At 40.1% G+C, this 17682-nt stretch overlaps 1 protein-coding gene across 1 annotated transcript in view; it reads left to right on the plus strand.

Annotated features, from left to right (window-relative positions):
* Positions 1-5672, plus strand: part of LOC126473230 (tripeptidyl-peptidase 2) — a 289445-nt gene extending 283773 nt beyond the window's left edge. The window contains exons 22-23 of the mRNA XM_050100144.1: positions 4704-4899; positions 5108-5672. Of these exons, the coding sequence (XP_049956101.1) occupies positions 4704-4899; positions 5108-5317 (406 nt within the window). The 3' untranslated portion in view covers positions 5318-5672. The remainder of the gene's footprint in view (positions 1-4703; positions 4900-5107) is intronic.
* Positions 5673-17682: the final 12010 nt, after the last annotated feature.

Genomic DNA, 17682 nt, shown 5'->3' on the forward strand with positions numbered 1-17682 from the left:
CAGCTAGCTGAAGCAGTAAAGACCATCGGTCTTGCTTGTGAGATGAGATGAAGGTGGAGCTCACCACCTGTAGCATCTGCAACAAAACTGACTGTGGTACTTTGGTACAGACCCAAGTGGAGAGTCGGGATTGGAATCTCATACGGTTCAGCTACCATATAGGTTGCATATTACTTGATTTGTGCCATAGGATGATATGGACTTTGGTCTGCATGGGGTTTGCTAAACAGTTAGCTTTCACCTGCAGTCAACACCATATCGCTATCTTCTTCGATTTGCAAAAGGTCACCTCATCCTCATTACTCTACATGAATGGCGTGCCAGTGCCCGCTCCCAATTATTGTCCAGAATTTCTTGTCACACCATACTTCCCGATCCAAGTTGTTGCTTCCCATAGTACTCCACATACACAAGGGAATGGGATCCTGCAGAGCTCTGCATTGAGGGTGCCCCTTTTTCTGGTAGTTATGAATCATCAAGCTGAAGCTATGTGGTCTGCAGTGTCATCTATTCTGTATGCTAATGATTTTTGTGTGGCTGCTGGTTTTCATGCATCATGTTCTTCTGTCGCTGTCATTTGATCCATCCACACCCAGAACTCTACCTTGACGACCAACTGCTCAATATGGTGGAGTCTTATCGCTTTTTGGGACTGGTCTTTGATGTCTGGTTGACATGGCTTCCCCATCTTTGCCAACTTACACCTTAATACTCTTCACTGCCTCCGTAACCCCAGCTGGAGCACAGACTGCTCCACACTTTTGTAGTTTTACAAAGCTCTGATCCTGTTCCATCTCGGTTATGGGAGTCTTCAAGCATAGCAAATGCTGCATCCAACACACCATTGTGGGGTCTGACTTGTGGCAGATGCCTTTCGTGTCAGCCCTGCAAACAGCCTACTCATGGAGGCTGGGTCCCTCCACTACACACTGGGCACTAACAACTGCTGTCCATTATAATGCCCTTTCTCCAGGAAGGGAGACCCACATCCCACAGCAGCAGCCTGGGAGAGGAGTCATGATTGCAGTTTGCATACAGTCTCTCTGTTGTGAACACACACCCCTCCAAAGAGTGACACCACACACACACACACACACACACACACACACACACACACACTTACTCTCTCTCTCTCTCTCTCTCTGTGTGTGTGTGTGTGTGTGTGTGTGTGTGTGTGTGTGTGTGTGTCACCTCTTGTCAGTGAACAATCGCACATGCCCACATAGTGTGTACCTTGTGCTCGGATCTGTCTCAACCTATCCTTTGGGCTGAAAGACTCTGATGATGCCTTGATTTTTTGCCTACTATTCTTGACTATCCTTGATGCATCTTCAGGTTCAAAACTGGTAGACTTTGATGGCTCTAAAGTTGACGAACGAACTGGTTTTGCCTACAAACATGCAAGATACAGTGAACTTCCCTTTCTGCTGGACAGATGCAGTGTGTTCACTGCAGAATTTGTGGCTATCGCTTGAGCCCTTTGTCATATTTGTTCTTGCACCAACAAGACATTTTAATCAGCAGTGGTTCCCTGAGTAGTCTTCAGGTTATTGACCAGTGCTATCCTCAACATCCACTGCGTGTGACTGTCCAGAATCTCTTTTCTGACATCCATCATGCTGGATGGTCAGTCTTCTTTTTCTGGATCGCAGCTTGAAACGTAATAAACTGATGGACCAGTGACCTCGTAGTTTGGTCTCTTTAACCCAGCCAATCGATCCATCCATTGCAATGTTTCCTAGGTACCTCCATGACAGTTTTGCTGAGTAATGCAATACATTAGCTGGACGGTAGCTTTCTACCCCCTTCGCCCGGCACCTCCCTTCAAATTAGTGTCCATCTGTACCATGTATCCCTTTTATCACTGACTTTCTTTCGTAAAATAGAAACTTTTTACATTCAGGAAACAACTTCATACAATATTCTTTGTCTGCTTGACAAGTGTACCTCAAGTAGATTAGCCATGATCATAGTCACAGTTCATAGCTGGCCCTGATAACTCGAACTACTTTTGTTCTATGACTTTTTCTTGCATTGGCATTGCCGTGGTCTTCCATGGAGGCCAGCAAACTCAGAGGTGGGGGTCCACGGCACAGGAAAAACATTAAGAACAGTATGTGTGGCCAAACGCGAGCCGCCGCCAGCATCGCTACACACAATAGCAGTACCGTCTCCATTGCTTTTCAGTTAACGTGCACATACAGAGAAAATCCATGGTCGGCACACTTGCCCAACTTCCAAATTGCATTAAATAATCAAATTTTATTTAGCAGTCCATGATTATCATTCGTCGATCCTAAGTACATTGTGCAACACTACTTTAACCAAGTAGTATGTCAACTGTACCACCCATCTATCCGTCCAAAAATTGTAGTGGACCTCTTATGACTGAAATGTTTAGTTGTCATATCCTTCTTTCAAGTGGCAGTGGATAAATTTCAGTAAGCTACATCGTGCAGTCTGTACAAAACCATCACACTTTTAGTAGGAGACAGAGTGTTGAAATACAGGGTGATTATAATTAAAGTTAAACTTTCAAACCACTGTAGAAATAACACCACTGGTCAGAATGATGTCAAATTGCAACAAAATATTATCGGAGAAGATGGAAAATGTATAGCAGAGGAAAAATAAATAGTTACAAAATGTAGCAATAGATGGCGCTGTAAGCATTATAATTTAATAGTGATCAACTACAAATGACAAATGAATCATACAACAATGCCTAAGGTGTAAGTTTGACATTAAACAAACTGTACTACTCAGTGTGCATGGGTGTACAGGTGTGATACTGTTAGTTACATAAGCCCATCCATCACAGCAAGGTCATATGGGAAAAATCAGTTTTTAATTGTCCTGAGGCCAAACACCACATAAAAAGCATTAGTCAAAATCAAATCAGATTATTAATTTCCATGGGACTGGCGCAAAACGTGTTCAGTACGCTGTCCACCATTTTCTGCAACAAGTTGAAATTGAGAAACAGCACATTCCACAACTGATCGAAGTGTTTCCGGGTTCACGTTCAGAATGTGTTGCGCAGTGCGTGCCTTCAATGCAGCAAAGTGTGCAATGGGAACACTGAACACAACATCTTTCAGATAGCCTCACAGCCAGAAGTCACATGGATTAAGATCAGGTGGTCGGGCCAGCCAGGCTGTAGGGAAATGGCAGCTGATAATTCTAGCATTTCCGAAATGGTGCTTCAGCAGATGCTTAACTGGATTTGCAATATGCGGAGGTGTTCCATCTTGCATAAAAATGATCTCATCCATGCTATTCGAGAGCTGGAATGACTTGATTGCGCAAAATACACTCATAGCACTTACTAGTGAATGTACAATGTAACAGGACCGGAAGCACCAGTCTCTTCGAAAAAATATGGCCGTATGATAAATGATGCTGTAAACCTGCAACACACAGTGAACTTTTCAGGATGAAGTGGCATTGGTTGATTTGTGTGTGGATTTTCCATTGACAATTGTGTATTGACATATCCTGTCAGATGGAAGTGGGATTCATCTGCCCACAAAATCTTCAATGGCCAATTATTGTCCACTTCCATTCATGCAAGAAATTCTAAAGCAAAGGTTTCTTGCTGGCAGGTCAACAGGAAGCAACTCGTGCACATGGGTAATTTTGAGTGGATAGCAAAGAAGGATGATTTGTAGGATTTTACACACCATGCTCACGGGTATGTCCAATGTTCAGGCAATTCTCCATGCATTACATGTTTGCACACCACCACTTGCCTCCTCCTGCATTGCTGTGGCCACTGCTTCCACTGACGTCGAATCAATTTGTTTCCTCCCTCAAACCAGGTTACACAACAAAAGAACCTGTCTTTTCAAATTTCTGAATCATTTTCTCCAGACCCACGGCAGTCATGAGACCAACACCTTTTTTCCAAACCCTTCAGTGTCCAGAACTTCTGCAGAGCACTGTGTGCAGTCATCATTCTTGTAATACAGCTTTACAGGCATGGCACGATCCTGCATTGAGACAGTCACGGCGAATGTCGCAGATGTGAAAGGAGGAAAAGCCATGTAGCCGGCATGTTTATACCAACTTCAGTGGGTCTTGTGCATGACAGGTGTTTTCATTTACATATTCTGACACATACAGCGCCATCTAGTGATCAATTTTCACACTATTTTTTTGTGTCTGCCATACGTTTTCCCCCTTCTTTTATAATAATTCATTGCAATTTGATGCCATTCTGACCAGTGGTGTTATTTCTATAATATTTTGAAAGTTTAACTGTCTATTTATGTGGGCTTGTTGCTGTAGGAGATAGGCACTATAATATTCATAGTCATGTGAAAATCACATGAAGTATTGAACCACATCCCTGCCATGCGTAAGGAGGTAACCTTTTGTTTATACTAAAAGTGAACAAAGCGTAATCGTAATATTCTTATTTTGTGCAGTTACTTCAAAGTAAGTACAATGTTTAAAATAATCTCCTTCTAATCATAACCTCTGTTGAATAAATTCATATAGTGTGCCTCAGAATCAAGACTGAAAGTCTTTCCCTGAACTGATATTTTGTCTAATGAAAGCACTTTCTTCTAATAGTCATGTTTGGTCGAATTTATGAGCTGCTGTTTAGTCAAGAACTGTATTGGTATTCACAAAAAAAGATTGCAGTAACTGTTAGTGCAGGAGATTTGTCATTGGAGTCTGAGTTTGTAATGTTTCAGTGCAATGGAGCGCCAGAAGCAAGCACTAATTGAAAGCTTGTACCGCCGAGGTGTTGCTTATTGCCGCCTGTATCGAATTTTGGAGCATGATAGCAAGAACAAAGAGGAATGTAAGGAAGAACTGAGTAAACTTATAAATAATGTGGACGAGGCATGGCATTCCCTTCTTAAGTTTACTGACGCAACAGACAGTAAAGTAAGTGTGTTTGCTAAGAGTTTAATTTGAGTATTTTAAAGTAAATTTGTAGATGAAGTAGAATCTTGGCCATTTTTGAGATAGATCAAACAACTTACCAACAGTTTTTCACAATCGCTGATAGCTCATTTCACACCATAAAATAATTTTGTTCAGGTTAATTACTAATGGAAAAATTTAGAACTTAATTAGATGGTCTCTTTTTCAGGTAATTTACTTTTCAATGTGGCATTCTTTTGTCCACCAACACTATGGAAGAGTTATGAAGTTGTTACTAAAATTGACTGAAGAGAAGCCAACTCGTGAACTGGATGAACGTATAGTGGATTTTGCCCGCCTTCTTGGCTGGGATCATGTAGTGCAACTCCTGCAGTCATCACTGCCAGTACGGCACCCACCTTCATACCGTCCATTCTGATGACTTGGCATTTGTAGCTATGCAACTCTGGTTAACCTCAAAGCTGACTAGAAATAATTTTGAAATTTTTATCTAATCAGTGCATCTCTTCACATGGTGTGGATTGTATTTAGTTAGGTGTCTCTTCTTCTGACAGCTAATCAGTACAAACTAAAACTCTTCTTGTCCAGATCGTTAATTTGAACTGGGCATGTGTGGTAGACTGCAACAAAAGTTATGCCAATTAAGAAGGGACAAAATGAACCTGTTACTCTGTTGTGAAAAGAGACTGTGATATTATGTTATTTTTCATATTCTTTTTAAATGCTTAACCATAAGTATTTCTTTTCCAAGACAATACAGTGTGGAAAATGCATACTGAATTTTTTTTAAACAAATTGTTTCTTCTCATCCTACAAGTGGACCTGTCATAAAATGATCCATGGTATTATTAATTTACAGTGCCTAAATTTGTTGCTTCTTATTAATCACTGAATAGTGGACACACTTTTTTTAGTCTCATTTTTTTGTGTGGTGCTACCATTGAATTACATATTAAGCCAGGAAAAGCAAGCAAATTCTTAAAGAAGAAACAAAGTCCATTAGTTTTATATATGGACTTTTATAGTAGTGGCAATCAATTTTTGTTGTATACTTTTTATTTTGACTAGAATTTGCTAATTATAAAGGTGAAATATTAATAAATCAATAGGTGAGAAATAAATATAACTGCTCTTATTAGTTGCAGATGTCGTAAAGAAAAGTGTTATTTTGTGTGTTCCTTACAATTTGTTGCCCTTGCAGAAACTGTATGGATAGTTTTGAGATGCTACAAATAAGATTGAAAAAATTGACAGATCTGAGTTTCTGAAATGAAAACTTATATGTATATCTGATAATGTGCTATGACTTAGATGCGAATAATGAAAGTAGTAATGATAAAAAATAGCCATTTAGTCCAGGTGTTGAGCCACTGATAGACACATAAACAGGAGTGAGAATGTTGCTGCCTTTTGGATGAATCCAGGAGGACTTTAAGCCTAACCTAGACTTGAACACCAACCTTTTATGACCATAGGGGCCAACACACAACCCTTGATCCACAACTTTGGTTAGGTATTAGGTAAATAAAACACAGTAGTGCTTATTAACTTACGTGCACTTACGATTTCTCTTTCTCTGTGTGTGTGTGTGTGTGTGTGTGTGTGTGTGTGTGTGTGTGTGTGTGTGTGTGTTGTGTGTGTGGGCATGCACACTGTTTTTATAGCAATTTGAGCACATGTTTGGTAGTTATATGAATTGTGTAGCTACTGTTCAAGACTAGAAAGTAGTTTTGTTAAGAGATGTTGCGGCTGTGTGGTTACATTCGTCCATTACCTGCATCTACCTGTGAAGTCATTGCAGCAGATCACCAGTAGGAAAGTTGAGCAGAAACCTACCATACTGCAACTCGCACCAGGCCACGTATAACGTAACTATTCTAAGAATCGGTAAAAGGTCTTGATTTTGAATGAAAGGTAGAAATACTGGCAAAGCTTGGGTATATTCTGAACTCTGAGAATGTACATATTCACTGCCAAGCCCATGCTAATATTAACACAGTAATGCACAGACCCTTTCATTCACGTTAGCGGGTTTATGGTATCGTATTTCCTGAAATCTGAACAGCTACTAAGCATGGATTGTTCTTAAATGAAAATGCTCGCCACACTAAAAGTTTATCGGTGTCTAATGCACTCAGGTTTTTAGTCGGCGAGCTGCTCGATATGCCACGCGGAATTACTGTCTTTTCTCATACACAAAAGTACTTAGAAAACCCTTACTTTCTGAAAGAAAAAAAAACACACACAGGAATAAATATGCCTTCACTTTAAAACAATTTTGAAACATGTATTGCAACTAAAACCGGCAAATTATAACTTCCTTCGGAGCTCATACTACACACGACCGTACCATTGAAAGGGTGGGCCCTGACCACTTAGACTGTTGTAACATTCTATACCTCCAAGAGAAAATACGTGAAGAATACACCATTCTGATTGGTCAGTTTTCTTTAATAGCAATAGGAAGAACAGTATTCTCGTGCATTAGTCCGCACTTTTCATGACTAACCAATCAGCAAATAAAACACTTTCAAACTGTACTTTTTCCCAAAATAAATATTTAACATTCTGATATTTTGTTTGTACTTTACATTATTAACTATTTGCAATTGCACTCCAATTAGCTTTCCTTGTACCATAAACTTGCTGAACATATTATGATACAAAATTCCCCATTGTCTGCATTCACACTGTCTTCAAACTTTCTCATACTAGTTCATACAGCGTTCATCAGTAGAACAATGATCTGCATATTTACTTTAGACCACATTCACGCATCATTCACATTACAAAAATGTACAAAAATAAACAAACAAAAAAGACTTCAAGAAATAAACAGAACATTTCACAAAAACATTCTCTTGACCTGTTTCTTGAATGTGTCTGCGCACTACTGGACACTGGTGGTCAAAATTTTTAACTACATTACAGTTCTTTCTGCTTAGTCCTGTCCGCTAATGTCCTCTACGAGATGAAAATTAGAACTACGTACTCAACTGAACCTGCTTCAGACCCTCTGTCACTGTGCATGCACGAGTCATTCTCCCGATACACAGGCTCCAGACAGGAGCGATATAAGGCACCACGCCTCAGTGTCCTGTAATTATTGGCTGCTATCAGATTCATATACATAATTCTTCACCACAGATAGTCCAAATTTCAATTTTTTACTCTGCCACTTAGTGTCTGGAATGTCCCTTCAAACTTTTTCACGTCTACAAGGATTATTATCTGCTCTCGATACTCATGTCACCAATATCCTCATTAATACAACCTTAATAAAGCAAAGCTGTCATCAATCCAAAACACCACAATGCTTTATTAGGCCATGGTCCTGTTAAAGAGATGGTATGCTGTTACCTTCCTCCAACTGGCCCACCAGTTATGGGCGAACTGCAGTTTAACATGGACTCCAAATCACAGTGCAACCCAGCATTTTTTGTGACAACAAACATTGCAAAAGGTGGAAAAATATAAGTGGCGGATAAAAATCCTACGAAAACCTAAAAAAAAAAGTGTACTGCAGTATTGTGAGAGTTTTAACAACTACTTCCTGTATTATTTACTTACTTAGTTAGTTGGCTGCACGTTCCATTGATCAATCATACGGTACAGTAGCCATTATGATGTGGAGTGTGTCAAGTGCACAAGAAATGCACATATGAAACAAGATTTTTTAATATATATGTATATAAAATAGAGGGAAACCTTCCATGTGGGAAAAATATATCTAAAAACAAAGATGATGTAACTTACCAAACGAAAGCATTGGTATGTTGATACACACACAAACACTTGCATTGGTATGTTGATAGACACACAAATAAACATACACACAAAATTCTAGCTTTCGCAACCAACGGTTGCTTCGTCAGGAAAGAGGGAAGGAGAGGGAAAGACGAAAGGATGTGGGTTTTAAGGGAGAGGGTAAGGAGTCATTCCAATCCTGGGAGCGGAAAGACTTACCTTAGGGGGAAAAAAGGACGGTTATACACACACACACACACACACACACACACACACACACACACACACACATACAGACACAAGCAGACATATTCAAAGGCTCTTTGTCAAAGATTTACTGCCCTACACCCGTACTCTCTGCTGGAAATATCACATTGCCACGAAGTAAAATGATCCTAATCATCCTACTCCTAATGATCCAACTCCCCAAGACACTATCCAAATTGATCCCTGCCTGGAACAGTTCCGTCCTCCGTCACAGCGGGACCCACCTCCTCTTCCTCAAAATCACCCTCTCCAAACCTTCCAGGGATTTCTGACTTCCAGCCTTGCCTCTCAATCCTTCTTAAAACACTTTAATCCTACTCCCAACATCACCACTGCTGAAGCCCAGGCTATCCGTGATCTGAAGGCTGACCGATCCATCGTCATTCTTCCGGCGGACAAGGGTTCCACGACCGTGGTACTTGATCGTCGGGAGTATGTGGCTGAGGGACTGCGTCAGCTTTCAGACAACACCACATACAAAGTTTGCCAAGGTAATCCCATTCCTGATGTCAAGGAATCCTCAGAACCTTAGGCCCCCTACAAAACCTTTCACCTGACTCCATCAACCTCCTGACCCCACCAACACCCCACACCCCTACCTTCTACCTTCTTCCTAAAATTCACAAACCCAATCATCCTGGCCGCCCCATTGTAGCTGGTTACCAAGCACCCACAGAACGTATCTCTGCCTACATAGATCAACACCTTCAACCCATTACATGCAGTCTCCCATCCTTCATCAAAGACACCAACTACTTTCTCAAACGCCTGGAATCCGTACCCAGTCTGTTACCCCCGGAAACCATCCTTGTAACCATTGATGCCACTTCCTTATACACAAATATTCTGCACGTCCAGGGCCTCGCTGCGATGGAGCACTTCCTTTCACGCCAATCACCTGCCACCCTACCTAAAACCTCTTTCCTCATTACCTTAGCCAGCTTCATCCTGACCCACAACTTCTTCACTTTCGAAGGCCAGACATACCAACAATTAAAGGGAACAGCCATGGGTACCAGGATGGCCTCCTCGTACGCCAACCTATTCATTGGTTGCTTAGAGGGAGCCTTCTTGGTTACCCAGGCCTGCCAACCCAAAGTTTGGTACAGATTTATTGATGACATCTTCATGATCTATACTCACAGTGAAGAAGAACTCCAGAATTTCCTCTCCAACCTCAACTCCTTTGGTTCCATCAGGTTCACCTGGTCCTACTCCAAATCGCATGCCACTTTCCTTGACGTTGACCTCCACCTGTCCAATGGCCAGCTTCACACGTCCGTCCACATCAAACCCACCAACAAGCAACAGTACCTCCATTATGACAGCTGCCATCCATTCCACATCAAACGGTCCCTTCGGTACAGCCTAGGTCTTCGTGGCAAACGAATCTGCTCCAATCCGGAATCCCTGAACCATTACACCAACCACCTGAAAACAGCTTTCGCATCCCGCAACTACCCTCCCGACCTGGTACAGAAGCAAATAACCAGAGCCACTTTCTCAACCCCTCAAACCCAGAACCTGCCACAGAAGAACCACAAAAGCACCCCACTTGTGACAGGGTACTTTCCGGGACTGGATCAGACTCTGAATGTGGCTCTCCAGCAGGGATACGACTTCCTCAAATCCTGCCCTGAAATAAGATCCATCCTTCATTAAATCCTCCCCACTCTACCAAGAGTGTCTTTCCGCCGTCCACCTAACCTTCGTAACCTCTTAGTTCATCCCTATGAAATCCCCAAACCACATTCCCTACCCTCTGGCTCCTACCCTTGTAACCGCCCCGGTGTAAAACCTGTCCCATGCACTCTCCCACCACCACCTACTCCAGTCCTGTAACCCGGAAGGTGTACACGATCAAAGGCAGAGCCACGTGTGAAAGCACCCACGTGATTTACCAACTGACCTGCCTACACTGTGAAGCTTTCTATGTGGGAATGACCAGCAACAAACTGTCCATTCGCATGAATGGACACAGGCAGACAGTGTTTGTTGGTAATGAGGATCACCCTGTGGCTAAACATGCCTTGGTGCACGGCCAGCACATCTTGGCACAGTGTTACACCGTCCGGATTATCTGGATACTTCCCACTAACACCAACCTGTCAGAACTCCGGAGATGGGAACTTGCCCTTCAGTATATCCTCTCTTCTCGTCATCCGCCAGGCCTCAATCTCCGCTAATTTCAAGTTGCCGCCACTCGTACCTCACCTGTCTTTCAACAACATCTTTGCCTCTGTACTTCCGCCTCGACTGACATCTCTGCCCAAACTCTTTGCCTTTACAAATGTCTGCTTGTCTCTGTGTATGTGTGGATGGATATATATATATGTGTGTGTGTGTGTGTGTGTGTGTGTGTGTGTGTGTGTGTGTGTGTGTGGGCGCGCGCGCGATTGTATACCTATCCTTTTTCCCCCCTAAGATAAGTCTTTCCGCTCCCGGGATTGGAATGACTCCTTACCCTCTCCCTTGAAACCCACATCCTTTCGTCTTTCCCTCTCCTTCCCTCTTTCCTGATGAAGCAACCGTGGGTTGCGAAAGCTTGAAATTTTGTGTTTGTATGTTTTTTTATTGTGTCTATCTACCAGCGCTTTCTAGTTTGGTAAGTCACAGAATCTTTGTTTTACAATGCAGACTTAAGAATTAATATTTCTATTATTTACCCCATTCTCTTACGTGGCACAAAATGCATATACTATATTGATAGATTCATTTATTCCTGTTCAAGAATTCATATATGGTATAGGAGTAGTGGTCAAGGAGCTATGATTTCAATTTATTTTTGAAGCTATTGCTGCTATCCGTCAGACATTTTATTTCATCTGGTAATTTGTCGAAAATTTTTATAGCAGCATATTTTACCACTTTCTTTGTCAAAGATAGGTTGAGTAAAGGACAGTGGAAGTCTTTCTTTTTTCTGGTATTATAATCATGAATGTCACTGTTGTTTTTAAACTCATCCATGTTGTTGAGAACAAATTTCATAAGTGAGTAAATGTACTGTGAGGCTGTTGTAAGAATTCCCATCTTTTAGAAAGATGCCTTTAAGATGTGCGACTATGAACCCCACACATTATTCCAATTGCTTTCTTTTGAGCAGTGAATACTTTTTGTGTAAATGTTGAGTTACTCCAAAGTATTATTCCGTATGACATCAGAGAGTGAAAGTATGTTAGCTTACTAATTTCTATATCATCAAAATTGACAATTATTCTGATTGCAAAAGTTGCTGAACCTAGTCACTTTAGAAGATCCAAAATATGAATTTTCCAATTCAGATTCTCATCTATGTGTACACCCAAAAACTTAGTATGCTCTATCCTGTCTAATGACTTATGTTGATGTGTTATATTTATTGAAGGAACTGTCCTTTTTGCAGCAGAAAATTGGATGTACTGCGTTTTTCAAAGTTTAGAGCAAGCCCATTTGTAGAAAACCAATTAATGAGTTTTCCAAATACCGTATTTGTATCATTTTCAATTGGAGTTTCTTTTACCGGATTTGTAATGATGCTTGTCTCATCAACAAACAGCATCAGTTCAGCTTCCTGTTTCAGATAGGAAGGGAGGTCATTCACATATATCAGGAACAGAAGGGGCCCATGAGTGAACCCTGTGGAACACCTAATGTAATTTCACCCCAGCTAGTTGAAGTGTCAGTTATTTAAATCACTTGACCCATATAAGGAAACCTTTTGCTTCCTGTTCTGTAGGTACGACTTAAACGACTCATATGCTATTCCATTTATACCATAGACCTATAATTTCTGTAACATAATGTCATGGTTCACACAATCAAAGGCTTTGGACAAGTCACAGAAAATTGGTGACATTTTACTATTTAAAGACTCTCTTATGTGGACAGTGAAATTGTATATTGCTGTCACAGTGGAACAGCATTTTTGAAATCTGAACTGTGATTTACTAAGTATCCCATTACTGTTGAGATGGCTAACCACTCTCGAGTACATTACTTTCTCGAAGATTTTTGAAAATGCTGTAAGCAAGTATACTGGCTGATAATTATTGACATCTGTGGTGTCCCCCTTTTTGTGTCTGGGAAAATACCTCGAGTTAGTGATGCATTACATATGTGACTCAGAACATCAGCTGTAATTGCTCCACATTGTTTTGATATCTTATTAGGGATGTCATCTACTCCAACAGAACATTTATTTTTCAGAGATTTAATAATTTTAATTATTTCACAAGAGCTTGTTAGGTGAAACTTAATCTGACTAAATTATTTTCAAAACAAACCCTTCCATGTACGGCCTGGATTTTTCTTTTGAACTGTTCTCACCAATTTTTTCTCATACACTTAAGAAATCGGTTGTTAAATACATTAGCTACTCATGTACTGTTAGTTAGGATGGTCTTGTTCTCCTTAATAGTAATACTATCTACCCCAGTGGGTAACAACATTCCATATTCCTTTTATTTTATTGCCAGAGTGGTTAATTTCTTCTCTAAGATATATATTTCTTGATTTCCTCACTACTTTTCTCATTATGTTACGATAATTTTTATAATGTAAAACTACTTCTGGACCTTTACTAGTTCTTACTGTCTCGTAAAGTTTTCTTTCCCTTTCTGAAGGCCCTTTAATACCTGTAGTAATACAAGGTTTCTTTGAAAAGTGTGCGGTGTTACATTTAGTAATTTTCTTTGGGAAACAATGTTCAAAAAGGGATATAAATTTATCAAGAAATCTGTTGCATTTATCATTAATATTTGGCTCATTATGTACATCTCCCCAATTAACATTTCTTAAGCTTTCTTTGAAGTACTCTATAGATACCAGGTTAAGCGACCTTACACTTTTACTTAATGGTTTCAAAACTGTACACCATGTTAGGTTTTGTAAGTTAATCAGTTGTGTTACATTAAAAGGAATGTTATTGTGATCGTTTCTCAGTTTTGGTTACTGATAATAACTTGATACCAGTGCCTATGAGTTTAATTTGTACACCACAGCACTGAAGATGATCACTATATGATTGAAAATCGATTTTGTTATCAATAAACCATCAATATTACGGCCAATGCTGACCTTCCTTTTAATTTAACATATATGGTCGTTGCGCACACAGCACTCCATGGAGTCGCCAATCAGTAATCGGTTGTGCATCATGGTCTGACAGTCCATTTACCACAGGGAAACGATGTTTTTGTTTTACATCCTCTTTCTCTACAAATGCTTTATCTATTAGTGTGCTACTGTCTTGAGCTATACGTGTAAGGAAATTGATCACTGATTCTAAGTTATATGTTGTTAAAAACACTTCTAGTTCACTTTTCCTCTCAGAATTATTTAGAAAGTTTACATTTAAATCACCACAGATTAATAACTACTTCTTTTTGTCTGACAGACAGCATAATAGGGAGTCAAACTTTTTTATGAATAGCTCCTAGTCTCCTAATGGGGACCTGTACACTGTTGCTAATATCAATACTAAATTATCTAGCTGAAGTTCGCATGTACAAACCTCAAAGTGCTGTTCAACACAAAATTTGCTTACTTCTACAGTTTTGCATTTATACCCTTGTTTTATGGAAATGGCAACACATCCTTTATCCATCCTAGATCTAAAAGTGTAAGATGCTAAATTATACCCGCTTATACTGACACTATCCGTGTCCACAGTTACATGGTGTTCAGACAGACAGAGTATATCAGTCTCATTCTTATTTCTGAGATCACCTAAACACACTAATAGCTCATCTACTTTATTTTTTATTCCCCTGACATTTTGATGAAGTAAGTTGATACTGCCCTTAGCTTTACCCCTATTTACTGTACATGAAGTTTCTTTTATTCTATTTATCTTGATTGTCATCTGTCTGAACTTTGGCTTTAACCTAATAAATCTGTCTGCCTGGCCCCATTAACCACATTGATCACCCCTTGTGTGACTGTGGACCTTCTCACAGTTTCTGCTAATAGAGAAGCTAACTTATTTTTCCCCATCCTATTCAGGTGCAGGCCATGTGTAATGTATCACCACCTGCCAATAGCATTTACTGGAACAAGACTTATGTGAGATTTTGCTGGTGTCTATAGAGCATCCTGTTCAGCTCAGTGTTAACATGCCTTACAGCAGTGTTTACCCAGGGCTGATCATGGCACTTAAAGACCTCTGATGATATATATTTCAACAAAACAAAATCTGTTCTTTCTGTTGTCCGTAGGTTGTCAAATGATGATAGCAAGTGAACTTAACTTGATCCACAAAAGGTTGCTAATCAAAGTTTATCCTCATTTGCAGTGAAGTGCCACTTTATATTCTAATCTTAGGTTAACTGTTTTATATAATTGGATCCGCATGTCAGGAAGGGAATGCTTACCACTCAACATCTCATTATGGTGGGTGTCCTCTGAGAATAGACTCGGCAAATTTGCATCTCCATTTATGTGTACACTCTGCAAGTGTAATGAGTGTTACGGGGTATTTTATACAGGTACAAACCAAACCCAATCTTGTAATTTTTTTTTTTTTCAGGCATTCTGTTGCATTTACCTAATTGAAAGAGAACTGGGTTTCATTGAACCAGTAAAAAATTATGATGAAGTCTTTGAATTTTCTTACAACTGTACGATTCGGTGGTGGTGGTGGTGGTGGTGGTGGTGTCGTCGTCGTCGTCGTCGTCATCGTTGTCGTCGTCGTCGTCAGTCCAAAGACTGGTTTGATTCATCTTTCCATGATACTTTATCTTGTGCGAGCCTCTTCATCTCCGAATAACTACTGCAACCTGCATCCCTCTGAATATGCTAACTGTATTCATCTCTTGATCTCCCTCTGTGATTTTTAGCTGCGACGCTACCTTCCAGTACTAAACTGGTGATCCCTTGATGCCTCGGAATGTCCCCTACCAACCAATACCTTCTATTAGTCAGGTTGTACCTCAGATTTATCTTCTCCCCAATTCTATTCAGTACTAGCTCCTAATTAGTTATCTGACCTATCCAGCTAATCTTCTTCTGTAGCACCACATTTCTATTCTCTTCTTGTCTAAACTATTTATCATCCATGTTTCAGTTCCATACATGGCTACACTCCACACAAATACTATAAACACAGGTTTGCCTTTCCTTAACCTATCTTCTAAGATAAGTTGTAGGGTCAGTATTGTCTCGAGTGTTCCTGGAAATGTCTTACAATTTAAGATCTGATCTTTAAATCTCTAACAATTATGTAATCAATCTGAAACCCGGTGTCTCCAGGTCTCTTCCACGTATACAACCTTCTTTTATGATTCTGAAACAAAGCGTTAGTGATGATTAAGTTATGTTCTGTGCAACATTCTACCAGGTGGGTTCCTCTTTCATTCCTTTCCCCAGTCCATATTCACCTACTATTTTTCCATCTCTTCTTTTTCTTACTATCGAATTCCGGTCTCCCATCACAATTAAATTTTAATCTCCCTTAACTATCTGAATAATGTCTCTTATCTCATCATAGATTTCTTCAGTCTCATCATCATCATCATCATCATCTGTGGAGCTAGGTGGCTTGTAAACTTTTACTGCTGTGGTAGGCATGGGCTTCGTGTCTGTCATGTCTGTGATAATGCGTTCACTGTGCTGTTCTAATAGCTTACCTGTATTCTTATTTTCTTATTCATTTGTAAACCTGCTCCTGCATTAACCATATTTGATTTTGTAGAGAACAAAGGAGAAACCAAAAATTGTGTATTACCTTATGGAGACGACGACAGGCATAGCAGTGCAGAATAGGACCTTACGTGTAAACTGTAAACACATCCATACACTAGAAAGGCACCAGAGGCCCATCTGTGTTCACATAGCGCATACATATGAATACAGTTCTGTCGTCAGGTGTGCAATGTGATAATGGCATAAAATTCAAATAGTAATTGATAAATTGAGACAAAAATAAAAAAAAAAAACTGCAAAAATCAGATTCTTTATGATAGCATGTTTCCAGTTTTCAAATAATGTATTGGTTTTTAGCTTTTTATTGCCAGAGCCTTGGTTGCTTGTCATGTGTAAGAAATTGCATTTTATCTTTTTAGCATTGTTACCTTTTGGCCTTATATTTTTAGTGTAATCTGTAATTCATTGCTCTACGAATTCTCTTGAACCATGAACCATGACCCCTGGGCCTTGCTGGGAGGCTTGCGTGCCTCTGTGATAAAACTAGCCATAATGGAGGATATCTGTTGAGAAGCCAGACAAACATGTGGTTCCTGAAGAGGGGCTGCAGCCTTTTCAGTAGTTGCAGGTGGCAACATTCTGGGTGATTGACTGATCAGGCCTTGTCACATCAACCAAAACAGCTTTGCTGTACTGGTACTGCGAACAGCTGAAAGCAAGAGGAAACTACAGCCGTGGTATTTCCCGAGGGATGCAGCTCTACTGTTTGGTTAAATGATGATGGCCTCTTCTTGGGTAAGATAGTCCCCCATTCAGATCTCTGAGTGGAGACCACTCAGGAGGATGTCGTTACCAGGAGAAAGAAAACTGGCTTCCTATGGATCGGAGCTTAAAATGTTAGGTCCCTTAATCAGGCACGCAGGTTAGAAAATTTAAAAGTGGAAATGGATAGGTTAACTTGGGAATTAGTGAAGTTTGGTGGCTGGAGGGACAGGACTTCTGGTCAGATGAATACGGGGTTATAAATACAAAATCAAATATTGGCAATGCAGGAGTAGGTTTAATAATTAGTGTTACTTAAACATCGATAAACTACCGATTAATCGATAGTATCTCTACTGTCATGAGTATCAGTAGACTATCGATAGT

This window comes from Schistocerca serialis, chromosome 4 (assembly GCF_023864345.2).
Source record: "Schistocerca serialis cubense isolate TAMUIC-IGC-003099 chromosome 4, iqSchSeri2.2, whole genome shotgun sequence".
NCBI lineage: Eukaryota > Metazoa > Arthropoda > Insecta > Orthoptera > Acrididae > Schistocerca > Schistocerca serialis.